General features: G+C 35.7%; 1 protein-coding gene across 2 annotated transcripts in view; it reads right to left on the bottom strand.

Annotated features, from left to right (window-relative positions):
- LOC118196349 (kinesin-like protein KIF12) overlaps nt 1-17347 on the bottom strand; it is a 245419-nt gene that overhangs the window by 74635 nt on the left and 153437 nt on the right. For both annotated transcript variants that reach the window (XM_085813456.1, XM_085813455.1), the window contains exon 11: nt 10244-10324. In XM_085813456.1, coding sequence (XP_085669582.1) covers nt 10244-10324 — 81 coding nt within the window. The remainder of the gene's footprint in view (nt 1-10243; nt 10325-17347) is intronic.

Here is a 17347-nt window from a genome sequence, read left to right as displayed (position 1 = left end):
AATTTTATTTCGTGAGAAATTAGTTAATTAGTTATTAATTTCGTCTTTTTTTTTCCCTCTTTAATTTCATGTCATTTACATAATCCTAAATACTCTTGGGAGATATGAATTTCAATGGATACGAAACTTTTATTCTAACTAAATTCTAACTAAATTTTTAGGTGTTTGTTCCAGGAAGTTTTTCTTAGTTGTTACATTACATATGGAATATTACGTTTGGCTGAAAATTATTGTTACGAATTTGGTATTTAAAAAGCTAATGTTAGTTCAATTATAAATTAAATGGTTTTATTTCTCGCGCAGTGCAGCGCGTGACGAATATTAAAAGAAAGCTAAGCCGGAAAAATTAAAAATACAAGAGCGCGTGCGTTAAATAAATAAATATCTCTTTTTGATTTCGAGAAAGTGCTGGAAAATTCTAGCGCGTGATTTTAAAATCTTATAAAAGGAGGAAAACATCTCAGTTTGTAGTTAGTAGTTGCTTAGTTTGTTGTTGTTTAGAAAACTACTGTTGTTGATTGTAGCGAATTCGCGGATTAGCGTTCTTTAGCTGTTTTGAATTACGTTCTATTGACATTTGAGTAGTTAAAAGAAAACTACTGTGAGATATTGTAATACTGCATGATAATTTGAGAAAATTTAAGCATTTTTGTTGTGATAATAATAAATTTTTGTTCATTTTTCATCGGACTTGTGCATTCATTTCATAACGAACCCGTACGCACGCAACAATTTTTGGTGTCAGAAGTGGGATTTGAATGCCAATAACAAGAGCGATGGAAGAACAATTGAGACAGCTCATTAGTGCTTTTGCTGCATTCCAAGAAAAGATGGAAGCTGGCCAAGCATCATTTAAAGAAGAAATGAAATTGGGCCAGGAATCCGTTAAGGAAGAAATGAAATTGGGCCAGGAATCCGTTAAGGACGAAATGAAAGCCGTTCAAGCTGGTCAAGAAGAAATGAAAAGAGAAATTACTTGCATAATAGAAAATAAATTTGAAGCTATGGAAGGCAGAATTGACGCAGTTGAAAATAAAGTTGGACATATTGAAGAAAGAGTTTCTTCGGTGAAAGAAGAAATAGAAGAAAGAGTTTCTTCTGTAAAAGAACAAATTGATGAGAGAGTTTCTGCAGTTGCCAAAGAAATGGATACTTTAAAGAAACTCGTAGCGTCGGCAGGGAGCAGGAGTGATGATTTTAAATTCTTACCAATGCCTGCTCGTTCACCTCTGAAGCTATCCACATATGATGGGAAGACCTCCTGGCAGGTGTATAAGACACAATTTTCTATGGTGGCGGATGCGAATGGATGGGATTCCCAAGCTAAGGCCTGTCATCTCGCCGCTTCTCTAAGAGCCGACGCAGCGGATATCCTTCAGACTCTTCCCGAAAACAAAAGGTTAGATTTCGAAGCTCTGTCCGGCGCCTTGGAGTTGCGCTTTGGGGAGAAGTGTTTAAAAGACTACAGCAGGCTCCAATTAAAATCTCGTCAACAGAAGCCTACCGAAACACTTCAGGAGCTCGCCGCGGATGTTGAAAGGCTGTCCCATCTCGCCTTTTCGGAATGCCCGACAGAAACAAGGGAAATCCTGTCCTTGCAATACTTTATCGACGGCATCCGAGATACTGAAATACAGAAAGCTCTACGAATGGCGGATGTAAAAGATTTAAAAAGTGCTCTAGTGTACGCCATGAAATTCGAGGCAGCCCAGCAAGCAACTAGTAGAGATCGCTACCCAGTTAGAGCTGTGCGAGTCCATGAGCCAGTGGATCAACTGATGGCTCGTTTAGATGATTTAGCCAGACAAGTCGAAGATTTGATACGGAGTAGGAGCGAGAAGAAAGTAGCTCTAAGGTGTTGGAGATGTGGTAGTGAAGGTCACCTAAGGCGGAATTGCAGAACACCCCAGGGTACGGAATATAAAGCAGATGATTTTACCAGACAAGTCAGTGGCTTGAGACGGAACAGAAGTGAAAAGAAACTAATTCTAAAGTGCTGGAACTGCGGAGTTGAAGGCCACATACGCAGAAACTGCAGAACACCCCGAGGTACGGAAAATAAGACCATTTCCCAGCAACAACGCAGCAAACAAATTAGTGACCATATCGAGGAACGGAGGTTGCCAGATAGTGAAAAACCTTGTTTTAAAGCTCTTAAAATTTATGCAGTGAGTGGCAACAATAACGGACTGTCCATCAATGGGAATATCGATGGAGTTCCTTGCAGTATGATCATTGACACAGGAGCTAATGTTACCATCATTAGGAAAGATTTAGCTGAACAGTTTAAAGATAAACTTATTTGGACGCCATCCTGTGTTACCCTTCAGACTGCGTCTGGTGACAAGATCGACATAACTGGGAAGTTAAACGTAAACATCACGTTTGGAAGTGCCGCCTACCATCACACGGCATATGTGGCGGATATTACAGATCCATGCATACTCGGATTGGACTTTTTAAGGAAATACAATTTTTCCTTAGACTTGAAAAACAACAAATTGCTTTCAGGATCTAAAGATATGACTATCCATCCTAAGAAGGGATCCTCACCTGGAAATGCCGACGCTTTGTCCGAAAGAACCAGCTCGAGAAACAGCCGAAATCATGCTAGGGTCGAAAAGAAACACCAGACTACCAGCTATTCGCCATCTCAGATGCTCTTCGGTCGAGACCTTCGTCTGCCTTGTGACCGCCTGTTTCATCGCCGTACGGATGCGCCTTCATCGCCTGAGGAACACATCCAAGATGTCAAGGCCCGTTTTGAAGTGATGCACCGTTCCGCACGAAAGCGAGTGAACTTGGCGACGGAGAAAGTGGAGACCAGATACAACACGAGAGCTGCTGGACATAGATCCAACGAAGGAGACAAGGTGTGGTTGTGGAACCCGATTCGACGAAAAGGAGTCAGGCCTGATTTACAGTCACCTTGGGATGGTTCGCACACAATCCTAAACAGGCTAAATGACGTCATGGTTCGGATCCGTGAGTCTTCGAACTCTTACGACAGGTTAGCTCATTACTATGGCCATAGTACGTAATGTAAATAATTGTAAATAGTATCAGACCATGGTCTTTTTTGTTTATAAATGTGTATTTGATTTGATTTGTATTTAGTATTTGATTTGTATTTAGTATTTGATTTGTATTTAGTATTTGTTTTGTATTTAGTATTTGATAGCATTTGATTTGTTTAAGTTAGTTATTGCATTTATTGTTTATATTGTTTGATATTGTAATGTAATGTTTATGCCTCAATTGCATTTATGCCACAGTTGTAAGTTTAGCTTCCTGTCCAGGGATTGTACTGCCCGGGACGTGCAGTCCTTGGGAAGGGGGCAGTGTTACGAATTTGGTATTTAAAAAGCTAATGTTAGTTCAATTATAAATTAAATGGTTTTATTTCTCGCGCAGTGCAGCGCGTGACGAATATTAAAAGAAAGCTAAGCCGGAAAAATTAAAAATACAAGAGCGCGTGCGTTAAATAAATAAATATCTCTTTTTGATTTCGAGAAAGTGCTGGAAAATTCTAGCGCGTGATTTTAAAATCTTATAAAAGGAGGAAAACATCTCAGTTTGTAGTTAGTAGTTGCTTAGTTTGTTGTTGTTTAGAAAACTACTGTTGTTGATTGTACCGAACCTGCAAGATAAATTACAAAATATAATACCAATAGAAAATATAAAGCAGCAAGTCACAGCGATACATCAAATTAAGCAGGGTGGATTAGCAATCAAATGCAAGACACCAGAAGATGTAACCAAACTAGAACACATTCTAAACACAACCTCACAAGTAACAGAAATTATCAACACCAAAGTCCCAAAAATGCGATCACCGAAATGCACAATACATGCTCTTCCACCAAACACCACAGCAGAAGAAATTAAAGCAACCATCGTAAGAGCTGTGGAATGTGATCCTACAACCATCAATCCATTATTCAAACTTGGCGACAGAAACAACACCATCAAATGGATAGTGGAATGCACACCATCTACATTCCACAAATGCATAAGCACTCGCACCATCAATTTTGGATGGAGAATGAATCTCATCACAGAATTTGTGGGAGCCCACCGCTGTGCAAACTGCCAAGCCTTTAGCCACCGTACCAAAGAATGCGATTTCCGGTCACACTGTGCCTACTGCGGGGGAAAGCATAAAGAAAACGAATGCACAGCCAACTCTCCACACTGCATCAATTGTGAAATCAACAACCTCCACTACAATACCAAATACGAATGCCGTCACCCAGCCTACTCCAACAACTGCCCATCATACAAAGAAGAAACAGCACGAATAAGATCACGCACTCAATATCATGAGTAATCACCTAAACAACCAGATCCAACGACACATTCAACAAGCAGCAACTCCAATAGCCAGCACTACCACACATCGCATTAAACTACTTCAAATTAATCTCCAGAAATCCAAAACTGCAACAGATAACCTCATCCAATTCCTCACAGAAAATCACCATGATGCAGTTCTTGTCCAAGAACCATATTGCCACCAAGGAAACACAAGAAACCTACCGACCACATGGAATGTCTTTTACCAGACTAATGCCGTTCCAAACCATAACCCAAGAGCTGCCATTTTTGTGATCAACAAGTCTTGGTCCCCCATTATACAGACCGCCAAGAGAGATGTAGTCACCATACAAATCACCACTCAAGACTCACAACTCCTCCTGACAAGTGCTTATGCCTCTCCAACAGAAGAATTAGGAAATACGTTCCATGACCTAAACATCAACCTAAATAATACACCAGCACCACATATCATTGGAGGAGATTTTAACGCCCAAAATCAACTATGGGGATATAACTACACCTCCCCAAGAGGAAGTTCCATGGAGGATTTCATTCAAGCCAACAACCTGTTCCTGCACAATACACCAGAAGACAACCCCACATTTGAAACTATTAACGGCAAGGGATGGCCAGATCTTACTCTCTCGACGCACCACATGATCAACAAGATTCAGAATAGACGAATTCTAGAAGATCACACGAATTCCGACCATAACTACATCTCATATGAAATCATTCAAGCAATTGACCATGTTCACACCCACAGATTCAATATCAACCAAAGAGCAGCAAAGAAATTTAAACAAGCAATTAAACTTAAAGCGACCTCCCTAAATCAAGAAATATCCAACTGTACCACAAAGTCAGAACTCAACGCAACAACAGACCATATTCTCATCCAAATTCAAGATATATGCCACCAAACACTTAAACTAAAGACCATCAAAACTAACAGTCAAGCCAACTGGTGGACGAAGGAACTACGCATGGCACGACAAAAAACACGAGCACTCAGACGAAGGATAAAAACGCGCACCACTACAGAGGAACGACAATCAGCATGGCAAACCTTCAATAAACAACGAGCACTTTACAAGAAAATGATAATAGCTGCAAAATTAAAATCATGGAACAGCTACTGTACAAACAACAAAGATCCATATGGCCCCCTCTATAAAATGGCAACATCCAAAATTTTCCGCCCTACACAAATCCATGTGTCTCCAAGAATACAACCACAGAACAATCAGAACGTATCTTCAATAGCGCTCAATGAAATCATGGACCATATCTTCCCCACAGACAAAGAAACCGAAGACTCACAAGAACAGACAATTACTCGAGAAGACAACACGCTCCCAACAACACCAAATGATTGTCCATTCACCATCTATGAAATCAAGAAAATAGCCAACAAACTTAACAACAAGAAAGCACCAGGTATAGACGGAATCTCCAACACCATAGTCAAACTCATCTGCCAAGAAACCCCAGACCTACTAAAAAACCTCTACAACAAATGTCTAGAACTCTCCTGCTTCCCTACCTACTTCAAAGTCGGCCAGATAATTCTCTTCTCCAAGAAAAATCGTAACCCAGAGGATCCAAGCTCATACCGCCCCATAAACCTACTCCCAGCAATAGGCAAACTACTAGAACGTCTACTAATATCCAGAATCAAATTTCAAATCTATCACCATAATAGAATCAGCAAGTATCAACTCGGCTTCAAACCTAACAGCTCCACCACGCAAGCAATAGACTATGTCATAACCCAGATAGAAACAAACAAACAACTTCAACTCCACTCTGCACTCCTCTGCCTAGATCTGAAAAACGCATTCGACTCTCTCTGGTGGCCAGCTATCAGGAAGGCCCTCAGAGAGATGCAATGCCCTGCGAACCTTTTTCAACTGACAATAGACTACCTCAACAACAGGCAAAGTCTAGTTATCCATAACAATACAATAGTCTCCAAACAACAAACCAGAGGATGTCCACAAGGGTCATGTATGAGTGCGGACCTCTGGAACATTACGTTCAATCACATAATAGATCACCAATGGCCCATCCACACCAAAATAGTTGCCTTTGCAGATGATGTAGCCTTCGTCGTCAACGGCTCAACACGAGATCACCTCCAAAACAACTGTAACGCAACTCTACAAATCTTCAACAACCTATGCCAAAATATTAAACTCCAGATATCACATACCAAAAGCCAAGCCATTATATTCCACAAGCCAGGAAGAACAATAACAAGAAATCCAATCATCACCATAGGAAACAACAAAATTAAATGTGTTAAAACGGTCAAATACCTAGGGCTTACAATCGACCAAAAACTCAACTGGCTAGAACACCTACGTAACAAAAGAATAGTCACAAACCAAATTGCACAATCTATAAAAAGAATGAGAGGATACAACTGGGGACTCAACGCACATATCATGAAATTACTATTAACTACAGTCATCAACCCCATCATCAACTACGCAAGTGCAATATGGGCAAGGCCCATGACGTGCAGAAAAGAAAAGCTACTCAACTCCATCCAGCGCCCCTTCCTCCTCAATATCTCCAGAGCCTTCTCAACCACTTCTACAAATGCACTACAGGTCATCACAGGCACAATACCCCTTCCAATCACAGCCGAAACTGATGCCATCCGGCATACAGTACTCCAACTTCAACGAACAGCAACAATCCACGATATCACCTTCATTCCAGAAGAATACGAAGCACTAGCCCGAAAATACCAACATCACCCAGCAAATCATCTACACAACCTGATATGCAACATCAAAAATACGCCACCTACAACCTCATACACGGCATATACTGACGGATCAAAAATAGATGACAAAGTTGGAGCAGCTGCAACACTCTACACCTCAACAGGTACAGAAACAACATGGCAAGGCCATCTTCGACAACACAACAGTGTCTACCAAGCAGAACTGACCGCAATTCAACACGCCATCGACCTCTTCACCAACATCCCCACGGACAACGTACACATCATAAGTGACAGTCAAGCATCTATTCAAGCCATCTTAAATGAAGATAACTGCTCGCCAATAGCCCAAAACATAAGAGACAAGATCCGCAACGACAGAAGACATTTCACCATCTCCTGGACAAAAGGACACAGCACCAGCGAAGGCAACAATCGAGCAGACGAACTCGCCAAACAGGCCGCACAAGACCAAGCCGGATCCAACATTCATACACCATGGCCTCGCTCACACCTAAAACAACAACTACGACAGATAGCGCTACACGCCTGGCAACAACAATGGGATAACCAAACACAAGGTCGCAGAACATACAGAATTGCACCACAAGTCTCAGAAGACCGCCTTATCACAAAATACTACATCACACAATTCACAACTGGACATGGGCCATTCCCAACGTATTTCAAAGCACGCAACCTAGCACAAACAGACACATGTGTCTGTGGAACAACTGGAAGCCCAGAACATTACCTATTCCACTGCCACCTCACAGCTAATATGCACATCAAACACCCAACAAATTACGGGATTGAATTCGTCAGATTCATAATAAACCACAAATCAGTCTTTATACAAATTCAGAAAATTCTCGATTACCTCAACCAAACAGGACTTGAGTTATGTAACCCATAAAGAACCAAGGCAAGAAAAGCGTCAACCATCAATAATGTGCAGTGCCCTCCACCTCTCAAAATAACCCAAGTTACAAATTCTCAAAACGATACCATCTTGACATCAGTGAAATTCAAGGATTCACAGAACTTTATGGACTCATGTACTCAATGAACTTTGAACCATCAAGAACTCACTGAACTCTGAACCATCTGAAGTGCTCACACATACAACCCAATAAACACTATCCAGCTACACCCTCAAATGTATATATTGTAATCTAAATATTTAATCATATTAATTTTCTGTATTTTTATTATTGTTTTATCTAATTTGCCTTACCTATTTATCAATGTTTATCAATGTTTGCAATGATAACCCTTACCATATACCTGCTACGCAACATATGTATGCTGATTGTAACTTACCATTATTATTTAACTGTTCATTTATTATACCATGTATTCATACTCAATTGTTTCCAGCAACTCTGCAATGTAAATCGCCCTGTAAATAATTATATCTTCAAATGACTCAATAAACTCCCCCCGAGGCTACCAAGGGAGACACTATGCAAGAGATGAGGAATCTCCGGTGGGAAAATGAGCAGAGACCCAATAACTTCCTATTCCCCGGCTTTTGGGTTGGGAGTGTGGACGGCGTGGCTGCGGTCCGGCTGCTGGGCGGGGGTGCCCCGTGGGCCACTTTCATCCAACACCACCAAAGCAGACTCAAACACCTCGGCGCCGCGCGTGGCGCTTCTGTACCTCACGGGGTGAGGTCTTCTCTAGATAGCTAGTTTGACGGAGCAATACCTAATCTGCCAATGGCGATGTACAGGTGCTCCCCAAACTTTATCCTGTCCTGTCCTGTTGTTGATTGTAGCGAATTCGCGGATTAGCGTTCTTTAGCTGTTTTGAATTACGTTCTATTGACATTTGAGTAGTTAAAAGAAAACTACTGTGAGATATTGTAATACTGCATGATAATTTGAGAAAATTTAAGCATTTTTGTTGTGATAATAATAAATTTTTGTTCATTTTTCATCGGACTTGTGCATTCATTTCATAACGAACCCGTACGCACGCAACATTATGTATTTGGAGATTGCAAGAAAATTACTGTACACTTTAATATAATTTTTCACAATATGTGAAATACACTATATTATATATATTTTTATGTATTTATCGATTTTTATTACAATTATTATAATTTTTGTTTCACTATCAGGGTACAATAAACGCTGCGCTCTAACTACAGCCATTATTTCATCCATAAATATTATTTCACTGAATTTTTGTTCTTAATTTTTGTTTGTTTTCTGTATGTATATCGTTCTTATATAAACCTTTCATTTTGGTTTAATCATGTTTCATCAAGGTGCCTTTTATTACAAAATCAATTAAATAAAGTACCTTACATGCGCGAAGATTTTAAATCTAAGGTTGTTATTATTGCCTTTCACTTCATTATCTACAATTGTGTTGACGTGTTTCTCCTTCATGGAAGAGAGAGTGTATCTTTCTAGAGAATTTTTATTCCACTTACCTGTTGAAAATTTTGTAAATATTTACGTCTAAAGTAATGAAGTTTCCAGTTATGGTATCTAAACTTATGAAATATAATATCTAATTTTTAAGGTATTTACATTTTTAATTTTGATATTTTCTTGACATTAAATTTCTTATGTATCGGACTGGTATTCTTTAATTGCCTTAATGCCTCCAGAATACCACAATATACTTGTAGTTTCTTCGAAGGTTTGCAAAATTTACATTCCTACGCTTATTTTCACATAAATATTAACAGATTTTGAAAAAGCATGCTGTACAATTCAGCTGTTGTCATTAATAAAAACCTTGTTCATATTATAAAAAGCTCATCTTTATTGTATTGAGACGTCAATTACTTTTAGGATTATGTATATCGTTAATTTAATAACACACTCCAATCTAGGGCAGTAATGTATAGTCTTCAAACCTTTGAACAAATAAAAAATTTTTCTACGATCAATTATTATATAAACATTAGTAACATTTAGCAGTCATTAAAATATAGTTCAGTGGCGGGCTTCCTTTTAAAAACTATCACTTAAATTGTGTACTATTCTGCTTCCCTGATACTATTTGTTTACATTTTACGTCTGCTTTCGAACAAGTTTAATTCATTAAGAAATTCAGGATTATGCTGTTTTGTCTTTATTTATAATGTTTTATAGATTTATTATAACTTAAATATCACAACCTTTGTGATCGACGTTATAAAACTTAATAAATTTCGAATCTCACCTGTTGCCTCAAAAAGCTGTTTTCCATTCTTAACACTCTAACTTCCCTCTTCAAGCTTATAATTAGTTGTTCTCTCGGATCCTGGAATAAAAAAAATTAATAAATTTCAGCATCAACTCAAACCTGCATCAGATTACTGCGATTAATTAAAATTGACCACAATTTTAAAATATGTCAGACTCCTTTATACCAATTTTTTGTTTATGAGTTTTGTTTAAATGTTATTGCGCTTTATAGAATATCACACTTCTGCAATGGAATTGAAATAGGCAATGTACAGGATATCTTCAAGCATGGAAATATGGTAAAGAAGTTACTTTCATATAAAATTTCACACGTGTTAGCTTTTAATTTGTGAAATAGAGCTTACTGAATAATCTGGTATTTCAACTATGGCAGATATTATAATCAAGGCTACTCACAGTTCGGGTACCATGGATTTCAATTGATCTGCTTTTTTTTTTTTTTTTTTCTTTTTAGAATTATTTACATCTACATACTTAATTAATTACAAATTTTGAGGCTTCTTCCGGTCCTTACTTCTACTTAATTACTCTGTTGGCAACATCCCCAGAATTACTAATATCTACCTCCTATTTAGTTAATTACAAATTTCAAGGCATCTTGCTATCGGTCAGAAAGTACACTGCTAAAAAAAAAAAAAAAAAAAAAAAAAAAGGGGACAGTTCTATATCTCTCGTGGTACTGAGCCGATTGACAAAATTCAAATTGCGTTCTTCATGTCTCGAAAGCGCGACTTAGAATATATATTAGATTTATATATAGCACTATTCTAACATAGGTATTTTGACACAAAATCGGACTTTTTCTGAAATAACATAATAATATTTTTACATATTTCGATTCTACAACTCAAATTTTGCCTAAATATTAAATTTTGTAAAATTTGGAGCGAAATTTACGGAGAAATTCACAAATTTATGTTGGCACTTTTCTTTCAGTTTGCGCCAAGAATAGTTCACTTGGCGAACTTCTTAATATATGGCAACCTAGTTTCCTTTCCCGTGAGAGGAAATAAAGTCACCATCATTCCTTTTTTCCAAATAATATTCTTTATATTATATTTTTAAATATAAGTTATTATTTTAAGTAACTTTTTCTTTTTCGAATTTCATTTTAATTGTTTAAGTTGCTTGGATTTTTTCGAATAACTGTTTTAAAAATTTCTGTTTACCTATTCGAACTGCGTAAATAAAGGTGCAGCGTTTATTTTTTTTTTTTCAAATAGTTTTCTTTATATATATTTTTGTCATAGTTAATATTTTCGGTAATTTTAAAATTTTTATACTTTTTTTTAATTGTTTGTGTTGCATTGTCTCTTCAGATAATTGTTTTAAAATTTTCTATTTATTCCTTCAAACTGAGCATTTAAAATATATTTATTAATATAAATTTTCCAGAATTTGATTTTATTTATTTGAATTGCGTTTCTTTCGTAAGAATACTTTGTAACCCAGACTACGATGCGTTTGAAAACTGCATATCTTAAAAGAGAAAATACAGTAAAGCACAGTTAACACGCTTTTCAATGTTCCTTTCAAAAAAGATGTATATATAAATAAGAGAGATGTAGTATAACCGACATTTTAACTTAGGATGACTTGCATACACTGCTTTAAACAGTTCTATCATTGTGCCCATTGCTTTACACAATTTTATCCTACATTTGGTTTCCTAAAATGTTATTCATATTTTAGTCAAATATTTTATTTTTGAAATAGCAAGAATCAAATATCATAAGATTAAAAGGTTTTAAATTTAAAAAAAAAAAAAATACAAATACAAATACCAAATTTTACGCAAAAATTTATTTTTTCTTCTCTTTTTCTTCAGGCATTCTACTTTATTCTTGCTCTTTTTCTTTAGGCATTCTGAAAGTATATTAAAAAGCATCCATCTTTTCAAAATATTTTGATATTTCTGACAATCATTTTAAATAAAGTTATCGCCTTCCATTTCATAAAGGCCCACAAATGGCCGAGCGGTAAAGTCGCTGAACACTGGTAGTTCACTCCGGGGTTCGAATCCCAGTAAACGGGCTGATTGCATGGACGTTTTCGTGGATTTTCTCATGTGTACCGTGTATGACAGCTGGTTTCCCTTAGAAAGTTCTTCACGAAGTATTTGGTCAGAGCCTTTATCAGTCTTTAGAGGCTAAACATTTTGAAGGTTAGAGATGAAAGGAAAGACTGGTTTCATCAAGAGGTTTTGGTTTATTTAATTATGACAAAGCACACTAGGGCTATCTGCCTAAGGGGAGGGATGCCTTCGTGGAGGACTTTCTAAGGAAAACTGTCTCGCATACACGTTACACATGGGGAAAACCACGAAAACGCCCATGCAGCCAGCCCGTTCGCGGGATTCGAACATCGGTGTTCGAACTACCAGTGTTCAGCGACTTTACCGCTCGGCTGCTGTTTCATCAGGAGGGGAAAAAACATCTTTAGGTGACATCCACATACATCACTGGATAAACTCCTGAATCTTCAAATAATTCGACTGAGAAAATCATGGGATTCTCCATTTATGATACGATATGATGTTCTATAACGTAATTTAAATTTATACAACCATATAGTCTAAAACCAGTCGCTCTTCATTTTAATCTGCAATGATATCGTTTTTGTCTTTTCTGTTAAAACAAGCTCAATTGATGGTATTTGCTGGTGTACACGTCCAAGTGTTTTCTTTTTGAACACCTAAATTCTTTGAAGTATCCTGAAAGTATATTCAAAAGCGTCCGACTTTTTGAAATATCTTGGTATGTCTGACAGCCAAATTTCCCTGCAAATTTTTGCTTACTTTTCTCCCTAATTTTCTTCTTTCCTTCTACAGTTATTTTCAGTGCTCACAAAAGAAAATTAAGATTTTTCGATTGCTAGACTTCCATAAATTTTGCATTCTTGTCAATTTTTTAAAATATCAATTGCATCAATTGCGTTTAAGCTGAAGACAGCTTTACATTTTCTAGTCATTTTAACTATAAATCAAGTTTAAAGCGAAGTCCAAAGGATAAATATTTTAATTAAAAGATGTTTGCTAAATCACAAAGAAATAAAACAGTCCAGGAGGGTTTATTCTGTACCACCGAGTGACCCGATTCTTATATCGGCTGAAACAATCTAAATCATATTAAAGATCATGTTTTTTTATTCAATCGCGAAAGAAAAATTAGCTTCTTAAAGCATTCTTTCTAAAGGATTAATATAAAAGATTATATTTATATATATATTTTTAAAGCTGGGACTTGAACCAAACTGTCAAACTTTTAAAGTTTAATTTACATAGTGATTATAATTGGAGTTCCAATTTGAAATGGTCATAAAAGGAAAACTACCGGTCCAAATGTTATCAAATTTGGAATCGTGTAAAGGAGGTTATGGAAATTTATTTTCCGCGGAAAAAAAAAAAGAAAAAAAAAAAAAAAAAAGAGTTCAAAAACTCACCACCAGGGGAAAAATGGCGCTTTATACAATATTTTTAAATGAAATACGATATGAAAACATCTGTTTAAAATGTTCCGAAACGTGTTACAAAGCATGTTCAATGCAGTCTAACCTAGACTGCATGGTTGAATCGAAGCAAATATACTTAGGATAATGGACCAAAACTGAAAAAATTTCCCCTCCCTCCGAAAAAAAATATTGAAACTTCGACCTTGAATTTATTGGGTTATCGAAATATTTAATTTGACTTATCTTCTAAGTCCTAGTTCCGACAACAATTACGTCAAAAATTCCGAATTACTTAAGCTGAAGTAAAAGATTTAGTATATATTCACTGCGCATGTTAATAAAGTAATCAGAGTGTAATAAAAATAGATTATAGAATTTACGCTGATGCAACTTTTTGTCTGACAGCACAACATGTAATGGAAGAGAAGGCTTGTAGAGATCTGTTTTTGACATGCCTCTAAAAGTAGATGTCATACTCCTTTTGTCTTTTCAATGTCAGAAAACTTTCTTTTAAGAGGCAACTTTAGTTTTGGGGAAAGAAAAAAAATCACAAGAAGACAAATTTGAAGAACATGCAGGATGATTGAGTACACATACTTATTTTCGGAACACAAGCGGTTCTCCGACTGGTTATTGAATAATGAAAAGATGCATTGTCATGCAATACAAAACGTTTGGAATACGTTTTCTGACCGAATAACGTAAGATTAAAAGTCATCTGCTTAATTCACAGCTATTCATTGCCAAGTCAACTACTCGGGCAATTGCAGAATCGTTTTGATCCTGAGCTTGTAAGACAAATCTAATATCACTGGATTTAAACACTTCTTTAATCTTCCGAGAACGTTCCTTCTTTAGCTCATATTCCAAGAATATTAAGTGAATACAATTATTGCAAAAGAAATTGAATATTCATTTGCACTACGACTTGGTAGTTTACTAACGAGTTAACAAAACTTAAATTCTGCTTTTTGTGTCTAAGAATACAACAATATTTTAAATATTTACAAATAAAATATTAAATATGAGATTTAATTGGAGCCTCAAACAATTGAACATCCAGTTGCCTAGCATTTGAAGATTGTTAAATACTAATTGTTTGTTGCGAAGTCTAACCCAGACTGCATGGTTGGTTTCCGTAGATTTCTAGGTTCTCTTTTTAAAGGTTCTCTATGAAAGCATCTTAATCAAATAGCTCCCATGTTCTTTCTATGTTAAAACAACCAACTAAGCTAGTTTAAGCGCGATTTCCAAGTGAAGTTACTACCAAAACCCGAATACTCATTAAAAATCATGTAGCTTGCCAATCGGGAGTATCATGAAAGATACGGCGCCAATAATTGAATTGCTGTTACGGTACACTGTTTCTAAACTTAGATGGTCATTTCTTAATTAAATAGCCCACCAGCGGCCGAGCGGTAAAGACGCTGAACACTGGTAGTTCGGTCCGAGGTTCGAATCCCGCGAACGGGCTGGCCGCATGGGCGTTTTCGTGGTTTTCTCCATGTGTAACGTGTATACGAGCCAGTTTCCCTTAGAAAGCACTCCACGAAGGCATTCCTTCCTTTAGGCAGATAGCCCTCATGTGCTTTGCCATAATTAAATAATCCAATCCAATCCTTAATTAAATATAATTGATTTGTAATTTTACTAGAGCTGATGGTAAGAACTGAAGAGCAAATAAATAATATCGTGTGCAATCTTGATTAATATAAAATTAAAAATATTTGCATTCAGACAGAAAGTTTTTTTGAAATATTTGCAATTACTTTATAAGAAGGATTTAGTAATAACCGTAATAATTACTTATTATATTACTGGTAATTAGGATTCAGTTCTTGACAATTACATTCTAAATTAGAATTTTAAGGATATAATGAAAATACGCTATGCACAAAAATACTTTTTAGGATAAAAAAGGAGTTGATTTTTTATGTTTTAAGACTTCTTAAATTCATTTAATAAACATCGTACCCTCGTTGTTAATTGAATCGAGAATGTTGTGTGTCTTTTATATAAGTATTCTTACTTGTCCACAGAACCTGCTGCCTTATTCAGCCATTAAGTAGCTGCAGATCATTTCTACATAACCATTGAACTTCCATTAATTCAGTCTCTAGAGGGTTGTATGTTTATATCATAATTTGACTTTTATAAAAATGATTATTCTAAATCTTATGTTTCTATAAAAATATACTGTGCTTTAAAAATATGGATGATAGTATCAGCCGCTCTTTCAGTCACTTCAAGAGCAACAGCTTGTTTAGAAATAAATTCATTTAATGTTATAAAATTCAAATAAACATCAAACGAAAATTCTCAGTTTTAGACAATTCGATTTAAACGAAGTAAAGTAGCAGACGATAAAACGCCGAAGGTAAAAATTTACTCTTGCAAAAATTTACTCTTATTTTTTTAAAAAAAAGAAAGATAGAGAGAAATTTAAAAAAATAGTTAAAAATTTGAATAATATCATCTATAATTAAAAAAAATTGCTTTTCATATAGTATTAATAAATATTTATTACGCATCATTGAAGGAAAAATTTTATATAATTAATTCTTCGTAAAATTTTACTTGAAATTTAAGGTTAAAAATAGCTGTGGCAATTCACTGTAACAAAAATCCATAAACCACATTTGGCGTTATTATCGCTCAAAGAAAAAAAGATGCCAAATTTCAAAACGCGAAAATATGTAAATTCGTGTAATCTTAGAAAATTTTGAATAAAAAAGTCTAATTTTTTGCAGATATGCTTAAAAATACACCTACTTTAAGATGATGGTAAAAATTTTATAGGTTATAATTCAAAATGTTTTTCAAAAAATTTATAAAAATTATTTAAAAATAGAAATTAAAAAAAATAAAACACAAAAAATGGGTAAATTTTATTTGGAATGAACCTAAATTTCGAAATGAGAAAGGAAAAGTCAAAAAAGTTTAATAATAAAAGAGATATTAATAAATATTTACCAAATTCAATTAACATTGAGGGGCTAAAATTTTGAGAGCTAATATTTTAAATACTACTCGTATGATTTTTACAAAACTTGGTATTCTGGCATAATTTGAGTCGTAGAATTGAAATATGGAAAAATATTGATACGTTATTTCAGAAAAAGTCCGATTTTGTGTCAAAACACCTATGTTAGAATAGTGCTATATATACTAAATCTAATACTTATCCTAAGTCGCACTTTCGAGACATGAAAAACGCAGTTTGAATTTTGTCAATCGGCGCAGTAGAACGGGAGATATAGCACTGTCCCATTTTTTTTTTTTTGAGCAGTGTACCTCCTCTTATATACACATTACGGAAAACCTTTCTTTATTGGAAAATTGAAGAATCCTCTATATCTCCATATCTAGTTAGTTATTAATTCTAAGCCTTCTCTAGTCAGAGGAGATTCGCTCAGCTTTTCGTTACAAAATAATCTTTTTACTGGTAACTTCTGCAAAATTATATGCATGTATCTATGTAAATAGTTACAAATTATAAGGCTTCTCGCAGTCATCCATCAGGGACGTCTGCTCAGCCACTCATTTTTACGAGATAATCTTTCTATTGGAAGACACTGCAGATCTATCCACGACTACTTATTTAATTAGCTATAAATTCTGAATTTTC

Source organism: Stegodyphus dumicola, chromosome 3 (assembly GCF_044657685.1).
Source record: "Stegodyphus dumicola isolate Sdum_Otavi_A_Nest chromosome 3, ASM4465768v1".
In the NCBI taxonomy this organism is placed as follows: domain Eukaryota; kingdom Metazoa; phylum Arthropoda; class Arachnida; order Araneae; family Eresidae; genus Stegodyphus; species Stegodyphus dumicola.
Note: the sequence above shows the minus strand (reverse complement) of the source record. Positions and strands in the feature narration are given on the sequence as shown.